The 24,866-nt window shown below is 45.3% G+C and overlaps 1 protein-coding gene across 8 annotated transcripts in view; it reads right to left on the reverse strand.

Moving 5' to 3' along the window:
• Positions 1–373: 373 nt before the first annotated feature.
• PRDM11 (PR/SET domain 11) overlaps positions 374–24,866 on the reverse strand; it is an 88,567-nt gene continuing 64,074 nt past the window's right edge. For 6 of the 8 annotated variants that reach the window (XM_043970388.1, XM_043970387.1, XM_043970390.1 and 3 more), the window contains exons 6-8: positions 17,276–17,463; positions 8,303–8,944; positions 374–4,843 (exon numbers count right to left, since the gene is read on the reverse strand). In XM_043970388.1, the coding sequence (XP_043826323.1) occupies positions 2,679–4,843; positions 8,303–8,944; positions 17,276–17,463 (2,995 nt within the window). In that variant the 3' untranslated portion in view covers positions 374–2,678. Of the gene's footprint in view, positions 4,844–8,302; positions 8,945–17,275; positions 17,464–22,455; positions 24,715–24,866 lie in introns of those variants that run through there. The other 2 variants (XM_043970392.1, XM_043970393.1) reach the window with 2 other exon arrangements.

Here is a 24,866-nt window from a genome sequence, read left to right on the forward strand (position 1 = left end):
TCCAGGTAGGGAAGCAAAGGGGAAAAGGGAGGGTTCAGTCTAGTGCTTTCCAGTAGTACCCTACTTAGGTGAAGACCTAGAGCTGGACTCCCAAGGTCACAAAGGAAGTAAGTGGAAGAGTCAGGATTTGAACCCAGGTCTCCCAGCTCTAAATTTAGTGCTCTTTCCATGACATCACCACTGGCTCCCATCACCACACCTACATGATGAATGCAGGGGAGGCAGAGGTCAGTGCAAAGCCAGGTCAGTCGGCCTACTCTTTGGGGGTAAGGCAGGAAGTGCTTGGGTCCTTAGGTACGGGTCCTGCCCACCTCCCTCCTAGGTTAGGGGTGGGGAACCGTGCCAGGGGAAGGAGTCGTGTGGTAGTGGTGGTGGCGGGGGGGGGGGGGGGGGGGGGGAATGCTGAGTGAGAGCCAGGCAGGGTTGCTTTGTTTCATTGTAGAAGGCAGCTTAGGAGGCCCGGCAGTGGAACAAGTAAGTGGGAGAGACTGGATTTTGACAACATGCTACATCACTGTTGAAAACAAACAAACAAATAAAGTTTCAAAAATAATATATATATAATATAATATATAATATATTTATATAATGAAAAGCTATCGACTAGCAGCAATGGTTCTCGAGTTCTCTTAGCACCAAGACCAAGGGGGATGAGGGATGGGGGTGGGAACAGGAGAGAGTAAAGGACAGGGAAGGGAAAGTGTAAAAGGTTCAGTGTTGATGACGTCTACACTACGGGTTCTAGATGGTCAGCTTCTGTTCTGGGACCAGGTCCTCTGAGAGAGGAGAAGGTGAAAAGGAAACCTTCCCAGCCCTGGTGTTTCTCAACAAGCCGGGCTGGGGATGCTGGTGTCCCGACCACGCTGTTCCCCAGCTGACCCATTCTGCTGCCTATGATGAGGTGTGTGAAATGTGATTGGTTCCCACCCCACCCAACAAAATGGACCAGTGTCCAGAGTAGAGGGAATTAGATTTTGATTTAAATACACATATATGTCATCCTTATAAATAAGTACAAAAGTTTATCAGCCCACACGGTTATTTTTGACTCCCTTAGGAGGTACAGTGGTAGCAAATGAACGAAATAGCCCTAATTTAGACTTCCCTGGTCTAAATTGGTACTTGTCTTAGAGGGCAGGTAAGTGGCTATTTCTAAAGTTTATGACATTTTCATTTATCAGTGTGTCTGGTGTGTGTGTGTGTGTGTGTGTGTGTGTGTGTGTGTTCGTGTGTATAACTATGCATTTGTATGCATCCAGGTATACTTTGCTTGGACCCTCGTCCAAGCGCGGAACCATATACGTGACCATGTGCATGTTTGCATGCCCGGGTATGTGCATTATGAAAGTGCGTATGTGTGACCATATAAGTGCGGCTGTGTGTAGGCTAATTCACTGAGAGGCCTGTCCCACTTTTTGCTTTTTTTCCATTCCCTTTAGGACGTTTTTACCCTTCAAAGAAAAAAAGATTTCACAGGGATAGACAAAGCATCCAGCTTCCTGCCAGGCTGTGGACTGACTGCGTGATCACCTTGGTCACGAGAGAAGGAGTGAACCTCTGGGAAGTCCCTGATATGACTAACCCAGGACTCACCTTGCATTGATAGCTCCTGCTATTGAATAAGAGCAGGTATTCTGTGACTATATTACAAAATAATAATAATAACAACACCATCCCACCCCCCAACGCAACAATCTACAACTATAGAATATAAATAATTAGAATATCTTTTTGTTGTTGTCATTTTCTTATTTTCAGCCCCAAATCTTTGCCTCATTTTGGGTCTGGATTTGAAGGCTTGCTGACTGTTCCCAAGGGCCCTGGGACTGAGAGAAGCATTACTGTCTTATCCCCTATGACACCATAACAGAGATGCAAAGAGTCTACCCTCTCTTCCACCTGGTTCAAACCCATCATCTATAGCCATTACTAGATCATGTATTGAGGGGTCCCTGGGTGGAGACCAAGGGAGGAGCAATGGGAGATGAACGGATTGACTTTCCTCCCCTTCCCATCAGCAGGAACTGGGGAGCAGAGAATGGATGACACTTCTGCTTCTAAGACAGTGAGAAAAATCAAATCAGGAAGTGGATTCCCAAATTGAAGTAAATGGAGGGAGAAGGAAGAAAACCCTCCAATTTATAACTTGCCATCAGAAATAAGAAACCCGACTCCAACTGGACCAGAACCAGTGAACAAAGCCACCTTTCCCCCAAACAAACGTACAGACAAATAAACAACAACCCCTCTGACCAACCAGAGGGACCAAAAAACAAACAAACAAAAACCCCAAGCCCCAAACGAGAACATACATGAGGTGAGCTACCAGAGAGGTGGTTGACAGAGACCCGTCAATTTAGCTTATACTGTTGGTTGATTGTTAGATTGGAACCCCAGCGGCCCCCAGCGTGGGCCATGATGAGTAAGAGTGAATTGCCATGAATATTGCAGCTGCCAAGTTTTGTAGATAAGAGGAAAGTGTTCGACATCATCCCATTCTGAAAACTCCAAGTAGCTTCAGTCAGATGCATGTCCCCTTAATTTTAAAAAAATTTTCAGTGTGGGTTTATATATATATAATATATATATATTTATAGAATATATCAAAGCTTAGGAGTATAGATATTTTTCTTTAAAAAATTATTCAACAGCTTGGTAAAATCTGAGGCAACGACTCCCTAAAGGTCTGAGTAAAACTCTGACCCGTGGTCCATGCTTGGAAGCATTGGCTTCTGGTCCAGGGCAGACATACGACTGAGGACTTCAGCAGACAGTGTGTAACTATTGCCAGACTTTTCCTCGAACCAGCTATCCAGTGCCCTCTTGGCATCAAAGTTGGCAATGGGGGGTCCGTTTACCGCAATTGTCAAAAGGTCACTGAGCTGTTCCAAGGTGAGGCGGGAGCGGTTGTTCTTCCGCACTCGCTGGAGGGCCACTCGGCCTTTCTCACAGCAGGCTGTCGAGGTGGGGAGAACCTTAAGGATTTGGATGATCTTATTCAATAGGGGAAACCTCTGTTTGTACTTGCAGATGTGGCTGATGAGGTCTTTGAAACCATTTTTGGTGTAGTAGTCAGCCTTGAGTTCCCGCCACTCCATCAACAAGCTTCCCCTTGGGTCCATCCCTTCCCGGCAGATCTCCCTGGAGAAGGATGGGATGGCTTCCAGATGATCGAAGATCTGGACCAGGTCCTCTTTGCCGTAGCTCATGAGCTCCTCGGTGCTCCTGGGCCAGGCCGCCAGGTCAAACACCTGGCAGGCTTTCACAAAGGTCCGGCTGCGGGAGTCAAACCTCTGCGCCAAGATCACCTGGGTTTTCTGGCAGATCTTCTCCCGGATGGACTGGAATTTGGCCTCGGCCACGCGCAGGTTCTTCACGGCGACGCCGTTGAAGCTCTCTCGGAAATTCTCCTCGAACTCTTGCAGATACTCCCCGGGAGAGTCGGCCAGCCGACTGATTTCCTGGATGGCCTCCTCGATCTTGTCGTCCACCTGGGACACGAGGAGGTACTCGCCTTGGAAGATGTAGGCCAGGCGGGAGAGCACGGCAATCACGTCTAGCAAGAAGTAAATCAGCTTGATCGACTGGTAGTCCATGAGGAACTGGAGTAGGGCCAGAGCGATGGCGGACGCATCGGCGCGTTGCGTCTGCCCGCTCACGTCCTTGAGGTGAGCGACCACTTCCAGGTAGTCCTTGATGAGTGCATTGAGAACGTTTTGCTCCCCGATGATCCACCTCACGGCCCGGATATCTCCCAGGAACTCTGTCTCCTCGCAAAGGGTAGAGGCCGTCAAACGGAGCTCACACATCAGGCGAGGCGAATAGCGGTAGAAGCTCAGCAGCTGTTTCAGGTTATTCTCCAGCTCCTCTAAGCAAGGGAGCTCCTTCCCGCTGATAGCGTCCAAGATTTCCAGGTGGGGCCGGTGCACCATGAAGGGCAGGCAGAGGAGCCAGGGCAAAGTCTTCCTGATTGTCATAAACATGCTGGCTCGCAAACTGGCCGTGATGTTGGCCCCATCCACACCCAAGCCGATGGTCGGCTTCTCATCCTGCAGCCTGATCCCCAAGGAAGAGAACGCCCGGTCTAACGCCTGGAGATAACTATCCGTGGTCGAGAACCCCAGCTCCTGTAAGGATAGGAATTCGGTGGCAGGGGGCCCATCGCTACTGGTGTACTGGACATAGACGGCCACGGTGTCGGCCAAGACGTCGTCGCTCTGCCCGTCGAGGATGATGCTAAGGAACGGCGATTGACGGATGCGCTCCACCAGGTCTTCCCGCAGAGCCCTGGCGATGTGGTGAATCAGAATTTGGCAGTCCCCTTCGTTCATGTATTGGTCCACCACTTTGAGCTCACACTTCTTCAGCAATTCTGCCAAGGGCCGGAAGTCAAAGTAAGGCCTGCCCTCCAGGGCCAAGTGATAGGCGGTATTGAAGAGCAGAGTCATGTTCCGACACATCTCCTCTGTCTTTTCGGGGTGCATCCGGAGCTTATAGAGCTGCAGGCATTTCTTATGAAGGTTGCTTTGGCTGTGGAGCTTGATGGTGTGGATCTTGAACTGTTTGGAGCCGATGATGAAGGCCGAGGTCCGAGAAGACTGTACCGTGTACTGGCGGCAAACGTGGCACCACATCTCGTTGAGCGTCGGGGAGTACCTTAGGAACCAGAACTTCTTCAGCCACTCCTGTTTGAAGCGCCGGATGCGGCGTCCCGTGGCGAAGGACATCTTTGAAGGCTCATCTGTGGCTGTGATCATCTCGTTGGAGACCGACTCGTCGGCCGAGTCCACCTCCTGATCATCGTCTTCCAGCATGGTTGGGACAGAGACCGCGCTCTCTGAGGCTGAAAGAGAAATGAAAGGGAAGTTTATGCCCCGTTGTAGAGGACACGGGATATGACGCAGTATTGTCCAAGGCCTCTATTGTCTCAAGCAACTTAATGCCTCACCTTGGGATACTATTTCTAAGGGATCTGATTTTATTTTATTTATGTTTAAAATTATAATCTTATTTATTTTTGTTAAATCTCAAATTTAATAAAATTAATATTCATCTTTGGAAATTTTGAGCTCCAAATTCTTTCCTGCTCCTCCAGTCATTGAGAAGCCAAACAATATATCAATTATACAAGTCAAGTCATGGAAAACATATTTCCATATTAGTAAGTGATCTGATATAACAACACAAGTGAGCCATGTCGATCACCTACAGACCAGGGCATACCTGTAAATGCCCACCTGGCTGGCCACCACCACCCAGCATGCTCCTTTCATTACCTCCCCTTACCCAGAGGCAATATGCTCTTGAAATGCAAATAAACACTCAGTATTCTGGCTTTGACAACTAATAGCATTTACTAGGTGTGACACTTAAGTCTCCCTTTCCTCACCTGGAAAATGGGGGTGATAAAAAAGATGCACCACTCACCTCTCAGGGTTGCTGTAAAGAAAAGGTTTAGGAAATTTCAAAGCACTAAGTTCCTGAGCATTACAAAGACATCGCAAGCCCTCCCTGCCCAAGGGAAAGTGCTTCGGTCTATTACATTGTCAAATGACCACAACAAGGGAACCTATTACCCAGAGGCCAACCTGGAGAGGAACCTGTCTCTAGTAAGCAGGTTAAGTCCTCAGAGGACAGAACATGCCTCAGGCCCTGGCCTAGCTTGGAAGACTTTGTCAGAGCTAAACCCGACTGTCCTAGCCTTTGAGACTCATTTCTCTAAGGTGATGAGACACTGAAATAGGACTGAGAGAAAGAAGGCGCTGTTATGATAACAGAATGTCTAATGTTAGATTCTATATGTACCTAGGCTAGTGCTTCAGTGAGGCAAATCGGATGGGAACACAGAATCAGAGAAGGCATTCATGAGAAAGAGCAATGACTTTTGGGTGAGCTGGGCCACTGTTCCCTACCATGCCTATGGCCAACTGACAGCTAATGGCCCTGGAGGAAGGGGTCACATAAAGGCTCCAATGTCCTACCTCCCCACCCCTATCCCATCCTCTTCCTCCTTCCCACAAATGACCTTGTATTTCTTTTTAAAAGTATTTTGAATACAATAGACAGCATGGGATAGCAGATCAATATTTAGCTTTAGAACCAGAAGTCCTGGTTCCAAGTGCTGTCTCTGACATGTGTTGGCTGTGTGACCTCAAGCAACTCATGGAACCTCTTGTTGCTACTGGTAATCTTTTAAGGTTAGTAAATAATAAGTTAATGTTAAATATATATATATATATATATATATCTTCATGGATAGCAGGAGTTTCTGAATTGGGAGTCCCCTACTCTCGCAACATCACAGACCCAATAAAGAACCCAATATTTTGCACATTGTTTCCCCAAATAAATGTAAGCTTCCACATGGCGGGGACTGCTTTGTTTCCATTCTTTTATCCCTTGTACCTAGTATACAGTAGACACTTAATAAATGCTTGATGACTTACTGATTGATTACACTATTGGGTAAGGTGAATCAATACTCCCAATGGACCACAGGTGGGCCTATGGATAAAGATTGTCAAGAGGAAGAGTCAGGTCCATGGAACCAAAGGAACCTGAGGCTTTGCAACTTATCACCCAAGGACAATTTGTCTCTCTGGCCACTTTAACCTTAGATGGAAAGGTGGCAGAATGGTAGAAGGTCAGGGGAAGTTAGGGGAAAGGTCAGAGAGTCCCCTTGAGAGCAACAATATTCTGAGAGCATACTCCTGGATTAAATGACTACCCCAATCTCTGGGGTTTTGAGAAGGCTTCACAAACTCATAAATACCAAACAAAGCTTCTGCAGACCTAATAAATAAGTCTCATACATCTATGCAATGCTACTCTATATGTACATGCAGATAGACATATGTACATGTATGTCTATATATATGTATCAATATGTCTACATGTATGTGATTAAAATATGCATTCATTTCTCTTATAGATTTTTGTCAATTTCCTTTCAGTTTTGAATGTTCAACTTTTGTCAGAGATATTTATCTGAAAGGTGTTTTTAAAAACCCATTCTATATCTTTCTGATATCATCCACACTGATTTTATTTACGCAAAACCCTTTTAATTTTATGTAATTAAGGCCACTGATCCTGGTATTTATGATCTCTTCTACCCTGTTTTTAATTAAACATTTTTCCTCCATTTTTAGTCATGTGAAATTTAGCCTTCTACCATTCTCAATCTGTCAAACAGACAAAGGTCAAGTATAGATTCACAGTAGCTTTGTGTCAGACATCAGGGATTTCTTTCTTTCTTTCTTTCTTTCTTTCTTTCTTTCTTTCTTTCTTTCTTTCTTTCTTTCTTTCTTTCTTTCTTTCTCTCTTTCTTTCTCTCTTTCTTTCTCTCTTTCTTTCTCTCTTTCTCTCTTTCTTTCTCCCTCTCCCTCTCCCTCTCTCTCTCTCTCTCTCTCTCTCTCTCTCTCTCTCTCTCTCTCTCTCTCTTTCTTTCTTTCTTTCTTTCTTCCTTTCAGCCAACAGATCCTAAGGTGATAGCCACTATCGGATAGCTACTGTGAGAAAGGCTGGGAATTGGACGACCAGGTTGTATGTACTAACAAGAAGCAGCATTTATGTAGCACATTGAAGGTTTGCAAAGTGCTTTACAAATATGATCTCTTTTTATCCTCACAACAACCCTGGGAGGTGGGTGCTATCATTGCCCTAATTTTACAGATAAGGAAACTGAGGCAGAGATGAACTGATTTGCTCAGTGTCACACAGCCAGTGTCTAAGGCTGGATTTGAACATAGTACTTCTTGACTCCAGGTCTGGTGCTCTATCCATTGTGTCACCTAGCTGGGCAGGGACTATTTCTTGTTTATATTTCATCCTGCACATAGTAGGCTCTTAATATTGGCCGGATTGATGTAGGTTAGGCTGGAGGAGACAAGGCAGCATGTCTCTCCACTCTCTGAAGACCACCCCACTCCTCCCAACTTCATTGCCCACCCCAACCCTAGGCACAGTCTTGAACTGGGAATGGAGACTGGTGGGACTCAGAGGCCAGGCTCTGGGACACCCTCCATTGTGTTCCACCACACAGAAGCCAAGAAGACAGCACACACCCCCTTCCTGTGGTGGAACTTGCTTTATTGACAAGGGGTAGGGGTACAATGGACAGTCCTGGAGGAGCCTGCAGGACCCTCCCCACCCTGAGGCTATGGATGCCCAAGGTCCACCCTGGCTCTGGACACACCACATCTCCCCTTGGAAGGCTCAAGCAGTGGCATTTCTGGCCACCCTCTGCACTGCCTACTGTGCGCTCCTCCCTCTAGCCATCATCTCAACTAGGCCAACTCACCTGTGGGGTCTGAAAACTCGGGGAGCTCCGGTACCTGGGGTGGCAGCAGAGGGGGCTCGGGCAGCTTCCCGGACTTGAGCATGTCCAGTTCTGCCTGAAGCTCCCGTATCTTCTTTTTGAGGCGGATACAGTTAGGGCAGAAGGAGGTGGTGGGGAGCTCATGAGGGTCCGATGCGAGGGAGGCCTCGGCCGGGCTGTCTGCCTTGAACAATGAAGGCTCTTCCTCCTCATCCTCCAGCGAGCCCGTGTCTTTGGAGGGACCATAGGAAGCCCCCTGGGGAGCCTTCCACTCCTTCTCCCCCTGGTTCCTGGAGAGGTCTTGGGGCTCGTGGGGTACAGCCATCCCGCCCTGATCATATGTGTCTTCTGTGTGAGACTTGGGAGCTTTCCTGAGGACGAGCGGGGTGCCTGGGGCCAGAGGGCGTGCCTCTATCTTGGCTGTTTCCAAGGAGGCTTCCAAAACATCCTTGAAGATGAGGTCAATCTTTTTCTTCTTGGGCGGAGGGTGGGCATCCACCTCATCAAAGCCACGCTTGTAGGCGCTCTTGCCATGCCTCAAGACCGTGAGCTGAAGAGGGCCTCGAAGGTCCTCCTGGTGATCCACGGTCTTCTCAGGCTTCTCGCGCTGCAGCTTTTTATCTCCTAGGAAGGAAAACCAGGCTGTGAGGAGGTGGGGAGAAAAGATCAAATGGGAAACACCAACTAGAGCAACACAACAATCCTCTGGCTACCCACGGCTGGTGCTGGCTTCCAGATCCTACCCAAAATGGCAGATGGGTCACCCAGACGATGAAGAAGGGAGGGCCCTGGGAGCAGGTGTGAAGATGGAGTCTTATGGGGATAGCAGTGTGCTCTAATGGAAAGAACCCCACAGTGGAGCTGGCAGCCATGAGTTCAAATCCTGGTTCTTCTACTTATTACCCACTGGATCTCAGGTAGTAATAATAATAATATTAACACATGATAATGATAACAATAGCATTTATAGGATACTTTAAGATTTACAATGGAATAGCATGTTATTTTATAATTTGGTTTGAATAAGTCACTTCCTTCTCTGGGCCTCAGTTTCCTTACTCTGTAAAATGAGAGGTTTAGATTAGGTAAGTGCTAAGGTCCCTTCCAGTGCTAAATCCCAGGACCTTGTGAGCCATTCATTCACTGAAAAAGGAAAAACTTGAACAGTCTTTACGGTCCCTACCATCCTCGGGCCCCTAGAAGAAGACAACTCACATAGCCAAGCTGAGGTGAGGACACAAGACCAGCCATCCCTCCTCCCCCCAGTTCCCAAGCACTCCTTCTTCTTCCATTCTCCTGCTTTCACTCCTAACAATCTGGGGTGGGGGGGGAGGGGAGACAGCTTCAACTTGGCAAAAGGTGTCAGGAACATAAAATGTAGGAATTGGCATTTTCCATGAGTCACTGACTTCCCTGTTCCCCATCCCAAGACAACCTGGTTAGCAATAAGACTTTTCCTATGGACACCTCTCTAGTGGAAAAAGAACACAGATTCTGGAGTCAGATGGCCTGGGTTCAAATCCTACCTCAGCTACTTACTACCCTTAAGCCCTCTGTACCTTAATTTCCTCATCTGTAAAATGAGGGAGTTGAACTAGAAGACCTCTGAGGTTCCTTCCTTGGCTAGATCTAAGAATCTTTTTTTATTATTAAAAATTGGATGATATAAGAGCAAGAAAGGTTTTTCCTCATCCCCATAGTTGTTGGTGTTTTCCCCAACAAAACCCTTCCCCAGTACGGACACATACACATTAACAAAGAGAGAGAGAGAGAGAGAGAGAGAGAGAGAGACAGAGACAGAGACAGAGACAGAGACAGAGACAGAGACAGAGACAGAGACAGAGACAGAGAGACAGAGAGAGACAGAGAGACAGAGAGAGACAGAGACAGAGAGAGAGGGAAGGAGAGAGAGGGAGGGAGGGAGAGAGACATATATGAGACAGAGACAGAGACAGAGACAGAGACAGAGACAGAGACAGAGACAGAGACAGAGACAGAGAAAGACAGAGAGGCTTTTGAGATAGTGTGGTACTGAGGAAAAGAATGCTAGGTTTGGAGTCAGAGGACCTAGCAAGAAATTTAACATATTTGGCCTCAGTTTTCCTCTCTGTAAAATGAGGGGGTTGGGCTAGGTGGCCTCTGGGGTCTCTTTCAGCTCTCAATCTATGAAATTCTGCTTATATTTTGCATTTACTTATCTGTATTCCCTGGAGTATACTGTAAGCTCTTTGAGGGCAGGGATTAGTGCCTAGCATATAGCAGGTACATAATAAGTACAGGTTGAATTGACTTGAACCTCCCACTTGAGACAGTAGGAGGAAATGCAGGGTGAGAGACAGCAGGGTCAGATTCTGGTGTTACTGAGTGACATGGATACATCACTGCCCCCTGAGGGACCTCAGTGTCCCCATACATAAGCTAATGAGGGTGGATTAGACTTGACAGGCAGCATGATATAATGAGAAGAGAAATGGCTCTGGAGTCAAAGGATGTGAGTGCAAATTCTGCCTCTGATCCTTACTATGTGTAAGGCCTTAGTCATCACTAAACATTTCGGGTCTCAGTTTCCTCTCCTGTAGAGTGAGCAAGTGCTCTACCAGATGACCTCTGAGGTACCTTACAGTTCTGTATCTAAGATGCCAGGCTCTTGAAGGTCCTGTACAACTTTACATCTATCATATTATGAGAAAACTCATTCTAAGGTTGGCAGCTCAAGGGAAAAAGGACATTGACCCCCCCCATCATAATTTCTAAAATAAAGTTGAATTTCCTCGGGTGAAAATTCAAAAGGCACTCCTGTTTTCATTTTTCTTTGACATTATTTCTGTTCTGACACAGGGTGACCTCCCCATCACAGTATTAGTTTACCTGGAGTCACTTTTTGAACGTACACATGGTTTTGTGTCAGGGAGGGGGTACTATCCCCTGGAGGACAGGAGACTAAGGAAACAAAGGAGACACCACAGAGTCTGAGCCCTTCTCGAATCACACTGTGGTGGCATGGTTGCCAGTGGGCTTTGGGGGAAGGTCCTGGTCCCTTTGGGGACCTAAGGGGAGGCAGAAGCAGGGAAAAGATTATTAGGATTGGAGTTACCAAGCTTGGCCCTGCTACACTAGCTATGGGCCCATGGACGAGTTGTTTGACTTCTCTGGGCCTCAGTTTCCTCCTTGTAAAATGTGGATAGCAGTACCTATAGAACTTCTCAAGGGTCTGTCATAAAATTTAAATGAGATAATATGAGCCACATTAAAGCACTATAGAAATGGGCATGACTATTAAGCCCATCCTAACCAGTGATTAGTTCAATTTGAGGGTATACTATAAACCTGAGGCTATAAAGATAGTTGGATAGATAGACAGATGGATAAATAGATGGATGGATGGGTAGACAGATATATGGATGGATGGATGGATGGATGGATGGATAGATAGATAGATAGTTAGATAGATAGACAGATGGATAAATAGATAGATGGATAGGTAGAAAGATAGATGGATGGATGGATGGATAGATAGATAGATAGATAGATAGATAGATAGATAGATAGATAGATAGATAGATAGATAGATAGATAGATAGATAGATGGATGGATGGACAGATGGGTAGATAGATAGATGAATGGGCATATATATGGAGAGACAGATGGATTCATTGAGAGATCCATGAACGGATGGAGAGACAGATGGATAGATGGGTAGATAGATAGGGAGAGAGAGAGGGAGAGAATGAATAACTTATTAAGCACTTACTATATGCCAGGCACTATGCTAATCTCTGGGGATACATATGCTAGTAAAGATAATGGCATAAAATTTATAGGTAGGAGGGACCTTAGGAATCACCTAGCCCAATATCCTCACTTTACCCTCATCTTACAGATGAAGAAACTGAGATTCACAGAAATCAAGTATTATTATCTCCGTTTTAAAAATTAGGAAATGGGCTCAGAGAAATAAAACCTTTTCCTCCCCACTCTACACATAACCAAACTAAGATACAGAGATATGATGTGATTTGCCTAAAATCCTATAGCTAATAAGCATCAGAGCTGGGATTTGAACTCAGGGCAATCAATCAATATGCATTTATTTAAAAACCAAGCCAAGAACTTACAAAGGACTCATGTGTTGTGCCCAGTATTAGGCACCAGAGATCAAAAGACAAAAACCGGGGCAGCTAGGTGGCACAGTGGATAAAGCACCAGCCCTGGATTCAGGAGGACCTGAGTTCAAATCTGACCTTAGATACTTGACACTTACTAGCTGTGTGACCCTGGGCAAGTCACTTAACCCTCACTTCCCCGCAAAAAAAAAAAAATTAAAATTAAAAATTAAAAAAAAAGACAAAAACCATCATTGCCTTTATGAGGTTTCTAAATCTATTGCTGGTCACCTGACACTGCATCCAATGTGCTTCCCATTGTACCACACTCTAATAGAAGGCACTTCTTGCTAGATGAAGACTTTAAAGTCATTTGCAATGATGATCCCAAAGCCACTCTAATCAAAAGAGAGGCTAGGTGGTCTCCAGGGTCCCACGACAATCTGGTTGCCTGAATCCTGGGTGCTAGGGTGTGCGTGTGTATGTATCTGTCTATACAAACACACATGTATATTGTCATAGATATGTGTGAATGTATATATGCATGTGTATTTGTATATATGTATATATGCATGTAGACATATACACACAAATACACATACACAGAGTGGTCGTCCTGAGAGTCTCAATGCACTTTAAAGCTAGTACAAAGTAAAACTGAGCTAAGATTTGGGAGATGCCCTGTGTATACATGAAATGTGTTGCATTCTCCCTTGCCTCTGAAACCATTCTTCACAGAATCACAGAACATTAGTGATGGAATAGACCTTTGTTTCAGTTGTTTTTCAGTTATGTCTGACTCTTTGTGATCTCATTTGGGGTTTTCTTGGCAAAGATACTAGATCAGTTTGCCATTTCCTTCTCCAGCTTATTCTACAGATGAGGAAACTGAGGCACACAGTTAAATGACTTGCACAGGGTCAAACAACTAGTAGGAGTCTGAAGCCAGATTTGAACTCAGGAAGATGAGTCTTCCTGACTCCAGACCTGGCGCTCTATCCATTATAGCGCCACCTAGTTGCCTATGGAATGGACCTTATAGACCTAGTTCAGGAGTCCTGAAGTTTTTCTGTGTTTAGGACCCCTTTGGCAGTGAGTCTGATGAAATCTATGGACTCTTCTCAGAATCATGCTTTTTTAATGTTTTAAATGAAAGACACAGGATCATAAAGAAAGTCAATTCTACTGAAATAGTTATAAAAAATTTTAAAAATAATAAGTTAAGAAGTCTTGACCAAGGCAACCTCCCTCATCTTACAGGGAAATGAACTAAAGTCCAGAGATGGGGAGTGAGAGGTCCAAGCTCATACTGATATTAAATAGCAGAGGCAAGATTCAAATCAGATGATCCAGGGAGCTTTCTTCAGTGCCACATAGATAAGTGGAACTGGAAGGAAGATGTGTTTTTTAAAAGACCAGATTCTCATTTTCTCAAATCTTCTCACATGCTGGAGTGGCTCATTCACCTCTACAGCTCCTGAACCATGGGGGAAACTGAGGCCAGGGAGAAAAGAGAAAGTGCAGAAAGCCTCTTCAAAACATACACCATTCCCTGCTTATGAATCAGAAAACACAGCTGCTTATAAGAGACCAGTGAAAACCAGGGGCTGCCCCTTTCTTTTTCTCTAGCTAGACAGAGGCTGCTCTATTTTTTTGTCTCAAGACTATAGGATTCTAGCTCTAGGGAAAGAAAGGACCTCACAAATCATTTAGTCTACATATCTCATTTTAGATCTGTTCATGCTGTTGGGAAGCATGGATAACAAATCACCAACATTGAACCCTGCTTCTCTCTCTAGTGCCAGTCTGCATCTTATCTGTTTCTTGAGGGTATTCCTCCAGCCTTAGGATTCCATAAAATCCTAAAACCACTGTGGACATAGAATACATCCCTTAGTCTCTGGGAAGGCTTGAAAACCCCATAATAAACCAATAGAATCTTAGAGCCACAAAGGAAAGTAGAAAGAGGAATCAGGTCAATCGGATATTAGCTCAACCACTGACCTAAGTGACCTTAGGCAAGCCATTTCCCCACCCTGGGCTTCTGTTGTTTGCTCATCAGGAAAACAAAGGGGTTGAAAAAGAGGATCTCAAAGGTCCTTTCTAGTTCTGACATTCTGGGAACTCAGAGGTCATCTAATCCAATCCATACTGAGGGAAGAGTTTCTTCTACATCACCCCCAACAATAGCTCCGACACACAGTCATCCAAGTTGAGGTTGAATACTTTCAGTGACAGAAAACTCACTCCCTCATGAGTTGGCTCATTTTAGTGCTGGAAAGCTTAGGTAGTTAGGAAGTCCTTTCTTATACTGAGCCCAAATCAGCCTCTTTGTTAACTTCACCTATCAGATGTTTGTTGAACACCTACTCCCTGTGTCACAGAGATCACCTTTTCCTAAAGATCTGCAGAGAAAAGCTCACATGACATACTCCAAACAATGATCATCTCCTACAGTTTTCTGATGAATAAGACAGCTTAGAGCTAGAAAGACCTTAAACATCATTGAATTCTACATCCTCATTTTAGAAATGAAGAAATCAAAGACCAGGGATGATGAGTCACACGTTCTAGGCCACACAGTTGGTGAAGACTTGAGAAGGCATTCAAATTAAGGACCTCTGACAGAGTCAGCACCACTTCCACTATGTCACACTGATGAAAGGTCACTGACAGTTGGGTCCCTGGCCATGAGGTATCTGGCCTCATTTCTCAAAAGCTTCAGCTGTTGCATCCTTCTAAGCAGACTCTTAAGAGAAGGAGGTAAAAGGATTCTGAATCTAGTGTTTAATAAATGATTATTGAATTGAAGTGAAATGAGGAGGCAGGCCCATGAGGGTGAACAGACTCAAAGGATGTTCAGTCAATGATTCTCTGTGTGACCTTGGGTAAGTCATGTCACCTCTATGGAAATCTCCATATCCTAGTGTGGGCCCTTTCAGGAGGATGATTTTGCCAAACACACACACACACACACACACACACACGCCCACCATTCTCTGATCCAAAAAGTTGAATATATCAATGCTTCTGGGCTTTTGGTCCAAGCTCATCCATGTCTTTCATCTTGCCTCTGCATCTCTTAGAAATCTCCATGAGCTTTTCCTTTCTTTTTGGTGAAGATCTTCATCAATAGGGCCCTCACTACCACCTGAGGCAGCCTATTCCTTTGTAGGTTGAAGCTTCTGGTTCTCTTCCTCTCTCTTGTTGCTTTCCCCTGGGCAGGAACATCATCTTGTACATCCCTATTCATCTTCATGCCTTTTCCCATATGTTCCTTGGGATCACCTTCTACCAAAGCTCTCTTCCAAATGGCTTCCTATCACTCAGTCCCTCCTACAAACTTGCCCCTCACATCTCTCAGCCTCCCCTGACAATGATGGGCATTTGAGAAGGCACCAGGAAAAAACCCCAGAAGACATTGTAAACACTCCTGCAGGGATCCAAGAAAGCTGAAATCAAGAGTTGAAACTTTGATGGCCCCAGACAAGATTTCTCCTTGCTTCCTTTTCTTCTGGCCCCAACTTGCCTTCAGAGACCTCTTCACTCCATTGTGTAGCCCCCAGTGCATGACTGATGTTCAATACAAGTTCTGTGACAATATTCGGGTCCCTCCAAAGGTCAGATTGAAACCACATGAGGAAATTTTCACCAAGAAAGTGCTAACATCCCCCAAATCAAGAGCCAGAGCAGTCAGGAATTAAGCTTAGCCAAAAATTCTCAGTGCTCACTGAGTCATGAGATACTTTTTACCAAGTCAGGCAGCTGCTGCTTGCTTAGAATTCCAGAATTTTAAAGCTGAAAGGTCATCTAATCCAACCTGTATCTGATCTCAATGTTGCTGACCTCCATTGATGGGGAACTCACTACCTCCTGAGGCAGCCTATTTGACATATTAACAGCTGTGATGGTTAATAGTTTGGATTTTTTTTTCTTCTAAAAATTTAATCGAAAGGCCACTTCTATCCCTTCTCATCTCCTCCATTTTCTGTCAGATGTTAGACAGGTTCATGATCTAGTGAGTTTGACTTTATCCCCTCTGGGTTGCACAAGGACCAAATGGACTCTAGATCTACTGGACATATTCCATGGGTGTGGACTAAGGAGACTATGGAGTTAGTTTGAAGGTGACACTGGAAAGAATTTGGATTTCATGGTTAACCAGCAAGTCCAAATGTGGCTCCTCTTATAACGAGGATATTCTAAGCTACTCTTTTTTTGTTGAATGCACATGTCCCTATGGAAAGAGACTCAGTGCCCTACTCCCTCTGAACCTTCAAAATCTATTTACATAAATTTTCCTATTTTCCATCAACATTATCTTTTGAAAAGACAACTACCTGTCCCAAAGGTCAGGGGAAAAGAGGAAGCCATTAGCTCAACAAACTATAAAGCAAGGGAGTCGTGGGAATTTGGCCTTAATCTGAGATAGAGAAATAGGTCCTAATGAGGTCCTTTACCTCTTCCTCTGACTCTGAGCCTCCATTTCTCCTTTCCTAATTGTGCTGGAATATGTGTTCAGAGTCTCTGTCCCTCTGGTTTCCCAGGAAAGGAAATCCACGAGGTGTGCTCTTGCAAATGTCTAACCAAAAAAATCTAAAATCTCCTGACCCAGTTTCATTCCTCCTTCCTCTTTTCTTTAAAAAAAATTTTCCATGAGAAATTCATTCATTTTCCCTTTTCCTTATTCCCAAAGACAGTGGCAATCTGAGCAGGATATTGAGATAGTGACATCTGTGAAGAAGGCTGTTTAGAGTCCTCAATTAGGCAACTCTCCATCAACCTGGAAGGAGGGTCAGAGGTAGAGCAGTAGAGGCAGGGCCATGGGTCCACGGGGAAGGAAAGGCTCACCTCTGGTCAGGTTGCGCTGTATTGTTTCCTGTGACATGCTGTGTAGGCGTTTCATATAATCCTCACTGTACCAGACTCGTAACCGCTCCCCAGGTCGGATATCACGGCACACGCGGAAGTAGATTTTCTCACTGTGTTGGAAAGCCATCAGATTCTGCTCTCTCTCCTCACGTGAAATGATCACATATCTGGGGGACAAGAGTAAAAATGACATGAACTCAAGCAACAGGTCCTTGACGCATCCCCACGTGTGCATCCACATACACAGATGGACTCACAGAGAGGCAAAGTGGAAAGAACGCTGGAATATGGGTTGGAAGACATGGGTTCACATCTGAGATCTGCCTGTGTGACCTAGGGAAAGTCACTTAGGGTTAGGATTACCTAACCCTAGGTAACTCTAGATAATTTGTGTTACCCTGAATCTCAGTGGACCCATCTGTAGAATGAGATGTTTGGACGAGATTATCTGTCACGTCCCTTCTAGCATTCCATGAACTCCAGGCCTTTATCACCAATTGACCGGATATAGTTCCACTTATTTATCTTGTAGGCATCTCAAACTCAACAGGTTCAAAATGGAACTCATCATCTTCTTTTTGAAATCAACTCCCTTCCAAAATGCCCTTTTTCTGTTGAGGGAATCCTTATACTTCTGGTCATCTAGGTTCAAGAGACTCCTCCCTCAACTTCACTACCAATATCTAATCACTTACCAAATCTGATCAATTCTACCTCAACATCTCTCACACCTATCCCCCTTTCTATACCCAAAGGTTATCCCTCTGGTTCGAGCCTTCATCACCTCTTGCCTCAACTATTTTAATGGCTTCCTAACTGGATTCCTGGTTTCTACTCTCTGCCCCACAGTTTTTAAAATAGTCTTCCTAAAGTCATCTCACCACATCATTCTATTGCTCATGAAGCTATAGAATTTCCCTGTGGCCTTTAGAACAAAATACAAATTTGTCAGCTTGGCTGTTAAAGCTTTAACCTACCCTTCCAGGCTCATTGCGTGTTACACCTCTTCACATAGTCTACATCCTGGATGAACTAGAATACTGGCTATCTCATCTCCCACCTCCATGCATTTTCTCAGGCTGTCTTCCATTCTTGGAATGCAATTCCTCCTCATCTCTGTGTCTTAGAATCCCTAGCTCACATGTCATCAATGGAAGGGACTTCCTGGTCTCTTTAGTGACCAGGACTCTCTTTCCCCCTCAACTAATCACATACATACTTATCTGTTTTTCTGTTGCATTCATCCGGTGGAAGTCAGCTAACTGGCACATAGTAGGTGCTTGATAAATGTTTGCTGGTTTGCACTGGATGGTAAAATGGGGATAAGAATAACTGCCACTTACACAAGATATTGACAAGAACAATGGCTTATGGTCAGATGGCCTGGGTTCAAATCCTGGCTCTGCCATTTACTCTCTGTATCCTTGGGCAAGTCTTTCTCTGAATCTCTATTTCCTCCCCAGTAAAATGATGGGGTGGCTCAATGACCTCGGAGATCCTGCAATCTCACAGGGGATTGGGTATGGACAAGCCCTTCAGAAAGCATGAAATGCCATTTCAACAACAGTTAGGTGGTTTAATGGATAGAGAGCTGAGCTTAGAGTTAGGAAGACTTGGGCTCAAACCACAGCATGGTGACTTAATCTCTCTAAGCCTTGGTTTCTTTGTCTGTAAAATGAGTGGGTTGTCCTAGATGGCCTCAGATTCAGGTCAGGGGACCTGGTGTCTGAATCCCATCTCTGCCCCTGACTACTTGGGTGGACTGTGGGCAAGCCAATTCTCCCCTCTTAGCCTTAATTTCATAATCTGTGCATCAAAGGGCTTGGACTAGATGCATCCTAAGGTCACTTCCAATTTGCAGTCTATTCAATCCGACAGCCCAGCTTTGTTATTTGGCCTCCGTGTTCTATCAGCCAGAATTGGTTTCTGCACTCAAATTTAATGAGGAAGAAACAAATGGGGAACAAAAGGGTTCTTATTTTTAAAAACAAGTTCTAGAGCAAGTCAAAGGATTCAGGAAAGATTGATGATGAAAACTGACTTTCAGGACACACATTCTGGGGCTCTACAAGATTCTGAGTGCGCCCCTTGAATTCTACAAGAGTATTTTCCATTCAAGAGCATTGTAGTTCCATTCCCCCTCCCCCCCCTTAATATTCTGCCTTGATGCATCCTTCATTGTGGCACACAGGGAACCCTGGGTCTTTGAAAATGCTGCCAAGTCACTTAACCTCTGTTGCTTCAGTTTCCTCAACTCTAAAATGAGGATAATACTAGAACCTGCCTGGCAGGGTTATTGTCAGGATCAAATGAAATGATATTTGTAAAGTGCTTAGCATAGTGCTTGCACATAGTAGGTACTTTTGTTGTCTTTCAGTCATTTCAGTCATGTCCAACTCTGTGACCCCATTTGGAGTTTTCTTGGCAAAGATACTGGAGTGGTTTGCATTTCCTTCTCCAGCTCATCTTACAGATGAGGAAACTGGGGCAAACAGGGTTAAGTGACTTGCCTAAGTTCACACAGCTAGTTAAGTGTCTGAGGGAGGTCAGATTTGAATTCAGGTCTTACCCAACTCCAGGCATGGAGCCCTATCTACTGTGTTACCTAGCTGCCTATATAGTAGGCAATGTATAAATGTTTCCTTCCTCCCTCTCTCCCTTCTCTTCCCTACTCCACTGACAGTAAGACTTTGGGTATGTCCCATGTAATGCTTTGTGATTCTACTGTCTAAAGACTCATCTCACTAAAGGTGGAAAGATCTGATGGCTTAAAATTGAACCAAGACTTTTGGGAGACCCTATATTTAGAGAGTGCTTTAAGGTGTGGAAAGTATTTTGTGTATATTATCTTGTATCCTTTAAAATGTCTTTTAGTGGTATTTTGAGTCTCTGAACACTAGTCCTCCAGTCATAGCACATATCTTAAGTCTCAACCCACCCAGATCATCAGAACCTTTTTGCCTCATGATTCCAGATAACTGGGCATCTTCTCTCCACCTAAGTGAACGTTAAAAAATCTTTTTAAGCATCTGATCAAAGATTTGGGACTGGAAGGGACCTTAGAGGCCCTCTAGATCAATCATCTCATTTTACTGTTGAAAAAACTGAATCCTGGGGAAGGGAAGTGACTTGGCCAATATAACTCAGGAGGTACCAGAATCAGAATTTGAATGTAGGGCCTCTGACTCTCAACGTAGTGCTCTTTCCACTGTTGCAAGCTTTTTCGAAACAATGTTGTTTTTCTCTTATAGAAATTATGAGTGCGAAGATATAATGGAATTTAGATGTGCTCCCAAGACTCCACTTCTTCCCCCCCATGACGAATATCTCCAAAACAAATCCCCAATGACTTTAGCCAGTGCCCTGTCATGTGTCTGCACATAGAAGGTAATCATCTTTCCTGAGTGCTCTGGGTGAGTAGTTATTTGCAAGGTGGATTGATGAAGCTCTGAGGCCATCCCGTGTCACAATGCCATGTTGGAGGAAGCCATATTACATTCTTTTTTTTTTTTTTTTTAGTGAGGCAATTGGGGTTAAATGACTTGCCCAGGGTCACACAGCTAGTAAGTGTTAAGTATCTGAGGCCAGATTTGAACTCAGGTACTCCTGACTCCAGGGCTGCAGCTCTATCTACTGTGTCACCTAGCTACCCTGCCATATTACGTTCTTGAAAGGCAGAATCCATTACTGGGGGAGGGAAGGGGCAGGTAAAAACCCTTAAAAAAACATCCAGATGACTTCTAACAGTAGAAACCTCAGTGGCTATTTCTGTCTTATCTGAAGTTAGATTAATCAATGAAATCCCAAAGAGTCCTAGACTAGATGTCTCAAGGCAGCCTCAAAGTTTTCCTCTTAACATTCATTGCTGACTGTGATGTGGAGCAGCTCCAAGCAAATGTTTCTCAGCCTAACCCATGGTCTGTTGGCTTTTCTCTAAACAAAGCAAGTTTCCCAGCCAAATCCAGAAGTACCTCAGATCCAGCTTAAGAAAAATAAACTTCCGTAGATCCAGCTTGCTGTAAGGCATAAATAGGGAGTGGTTGGGGGAAACCTCAAGGGTGAATCTTTCTTAAGAAATGAAACTCCTCAGGCAGTTGACTGAGGAATGAGAATGGGGTGGGGAGAAGGAAGTAGGTTTCTCAAGCATATCAAGGAAAAATTCTGAATCTCCTTCCTGCCTGGTAGTAAGACAGATATTTTTTGATACATTCTGCTCTCTCCCACCCATGTAAACCAAAAGTATTGATCCTAAAGGTTGCAGTAAGTGCTCAATAAATTTGTGTTGACTAAGACCTTAAAAATACTTCAACTTCAGCTGTATGTCACCTCCTCAAAGACACCATGAGCAGTTTGAGCTGTATCTTATGCTTCTCTTTATCACAAGGCCTAGTGAAAGGCTAGATACATTCATTCATTCAATCATTCAGGTTATTCTCTATATCCCCATAAAGCCTAGTGCAAGGCTGGGCTCATTCATTCATTTTATTATTTTCTACATTCACAACATGGTCTATTAGAAAAGTAGGCTCAATTTTCATTCATTCATCTATCCATCCATCCATCCATCCATCCATCCATCCATCCATCCATCCATCCATCTTATGCTTCTCTGTATCTTGTATAACATCAAGAAGAAGGCTGGACATATTCATTCATTCATATATTTCTGAAGTGTCTACTGTGTGGGATGCACAGCTAACAGTGCTGGGGAAGGTACAAAGAGAATTAGACATAGTTTCTGACCTCAAGGAGCTTACAATCTATTAAAAGGGATCAGGCACAGGCAGATGAATATAATCAAAATTAGATTATGGTGAGAGAAGTACAAAGTACTATGAGATCAGATCAGGAAGAACTCGTTTCCCATTAGAATTCATCCAGAGGTAACATGGACCTCGAAGGACAGATCAGATGTCAATATGCATAATGGGGAGAGGGACAGGGCTCCAAGATACTTCCTGACTTGAGCAGTACTGGAGGTGTTTAGAAAGCAGATAGGGCTGTTTTGCCCACTGGCTTTTCAACCATCTACACTAGCTTTCTGAGGACACACCATGATGAATTGGGTGAGGGGTGGGTGGGGGATAGGTAGGAGAGGACAGGAAGTGAGCACACACCGAAGAAAGAACTTGAAGGCTAGGTATGTTAGAAGTGTTAGATATTTCTTTTTATTACCATTTTAACAAAAATACTTCCAAAGGAAATTTTTTTGGGGGAGCGGGGATAAAGCATAGCCACGGGTTAGGGGAGAAGGGGGTTCTCAGCTCAGGTAGCAATGAAATGCTATTCTAAGGGATCAGAGTGGAGACAGAAGGCTGAGGGAAGGCTCGGGGACACCCATCGTCTCCTCCCCTACCTCAGTCCTGATGACATGGGGTTTAGTCTGCCATGATGAGTCCTGGAGGGACCCACTCTCTCCAGGTCTAGGTGGGCATGGGGTGTCAGTCCTGACTCAGGGGGCTCTTGCTTGGGCCAGGCTTGGGGACAGGAGGCCAGAAAGAAAGCACAGTGAGGCTCATTGGGCTGAACCCCCTGCATCCATGTTCATTAAAGCCACCTCCAAACTCCACCCCTGACACCATGAACATGGCAGCTTCATGCCATAGGCCAAAAACTGAAACAAAATCCAGAGAAACCTACAGATGTGTGTACTTGTATCCTTATACATCATCTTATCTACAAGAGAGCTGTGGGCAGCCAGAGCACCTGAAGCAATGCCAGGAGGAGGGGAAGAGAATTGCCCATCTCAAGTGCCCTCACACCTTGTGATCCTTTCCTGGTCTAGCCAGACCTTCCCTCTGTCCCACAAGGACAGAGGTGGCAAAGAGAGCCAACTAGGCTTCTCGGACATCTGCTTCATCGATGTCAAAAACAAGGGGTCAGGGTCAAGAGTAGCTATAGATGGGAGATGGGGTTGGAATGAAGGCCGGACTCCCTCATCAATAAAGATGGATGACTCCTCCTCCTCCCTCTTCTGCTACCACAGATCAAACTCCTGGCTGGTAGAAAGGAAAGAATGGAAGTCTGGAAGGCAGAAGACCCAGCTCTACCACTTATTGGCCCCTTGACCTTGGACAAGTTGCTTAAAACCTCCCTGGGCCTCATTTTTCATAAATGAGATTCAGAATCTCCCCTACCTCCTACCTCCCAGACTCCCAGGGGTGTTCTGAGGATCTGGTGACACAGTATATTGTAAGTGAGCTTTAAACAGTACAGTGCATCAGCTGCAGGCAGGCAGGGCTATTCTTCAGGGGGTGCCCTTTCATCTCCATTCTGTTCTCCTTCACAGACAGACACCCCATCTTGTCCCACCAAAGGCAAAAGCACAAAACTAAACTCATGTGATGGCTCACACAAAAGCATGCAAGCCAGAACTGGGTACAGTGGCCCAGGCGGGGGTACCATCAAGCAGAGGGCAGGGTACTGAGCTCCAACTGCCATCCCCTCCCCATCTTTCATGAACAGAAACCATGCCTAAGGGCATGTGGTCAGGAAAGCTGAGCCACCTGCTTGGACCACACTGCCAGTCACCCTTCCAGTCTCTTTTAAGTAGGAAAGTCAGATTTCCCACCCAGACCCACCTAACTTAGGTTGGCTGCCCAATGACATGAAGACCTCAGGGAGTGACTCACTGAAGTCAGTGAGCACCCACTGGTTCCTGACAGACCTATAACCTTGGCAGGAGACAAAGAGGAGGAGGTGATAACTTGGCCCTAGGTATGTCTAAGGGGTCAGCCTGAGATTTTCCTGGTGATGTCCCTGTACACTATGAATTGAGATGAGGAAGCCCTTCTTGCAATAAAGGCCCCCACACTCAGGGACAGCTAACCCCTTTCTGTATGCTTTTCTTTCCAGCTCAGACTGGTTTGGTTAGAAATGGTGTTTTCGTTTCCGAGATCGCGTAGTCCGTGCAGGTGGGGTTGGCTCCAGGCTGGGCTCTGCTCGCTGAGGCTCAGGCTGGGGTGGTGTGTTTGTGGCAGCCACCAGGCTGGGCCCTTGCTGGAGGGCCCGGACTCCATCTCGGATCTCGCTCAGCATCTGGCACATCTGGCTGACCCACCCAGTCAGTTCGGCCATAGCCTGGCCAATAGTCTGCATACTGTCTGCCATGCCCCGGTGGACAGTCACTAGCTCCTGGCAAAACCGCTGGAAGGGTTCGGAATCCTGGGCATGAGAGTGGAAGCAATGCCGGTCAAAGCCTGAGAGTGGGGGGCTCTGGGAATGGGGGTGCGGGGGTGCCTGGGATGATGAGTGTGGCGCATCCTCTGACTTTGCTTCCACTGTCTCTGACTGGTTGGAGGAGGACAAAGATTGGAAGACGGCTGGTTTGGTCAGGTGGGCAGCTTCTTCTTGATCTCGATGCAGAGTTGTCAAAGGGGGCTGATGTGAGGGGCCAGGGGTCTCCTCATCTTCATCATCTTGGGAGAGAAAAATCAGAAATATGAAAGATTAGCAAGGCAGAAAAAGATGGTTGCCCCAGAGCATTTATTTCCAGCTCTTTCTTATTTCTGCAGGAACAGGGGGTGGTGGCTCTCACAGGCTAAACTCAATAAGGCAGCCAGCTTCCCCC

The sequence above is a fragment of the Dromiciops gliroides genome, chromosome 6 (assembly GCF_019393635.1).
Source record: "Dromiciops gliroides isolate mDroGli1 chromosome 6, mDroGli1.pri, whole genome shotgun sequence".
NCBI lineage: Eukaryota > Metazoa > Chordata > Mammalia > Microbiotheria > Microbiotheriidae > Dromiciops > Dromiciops gliroides.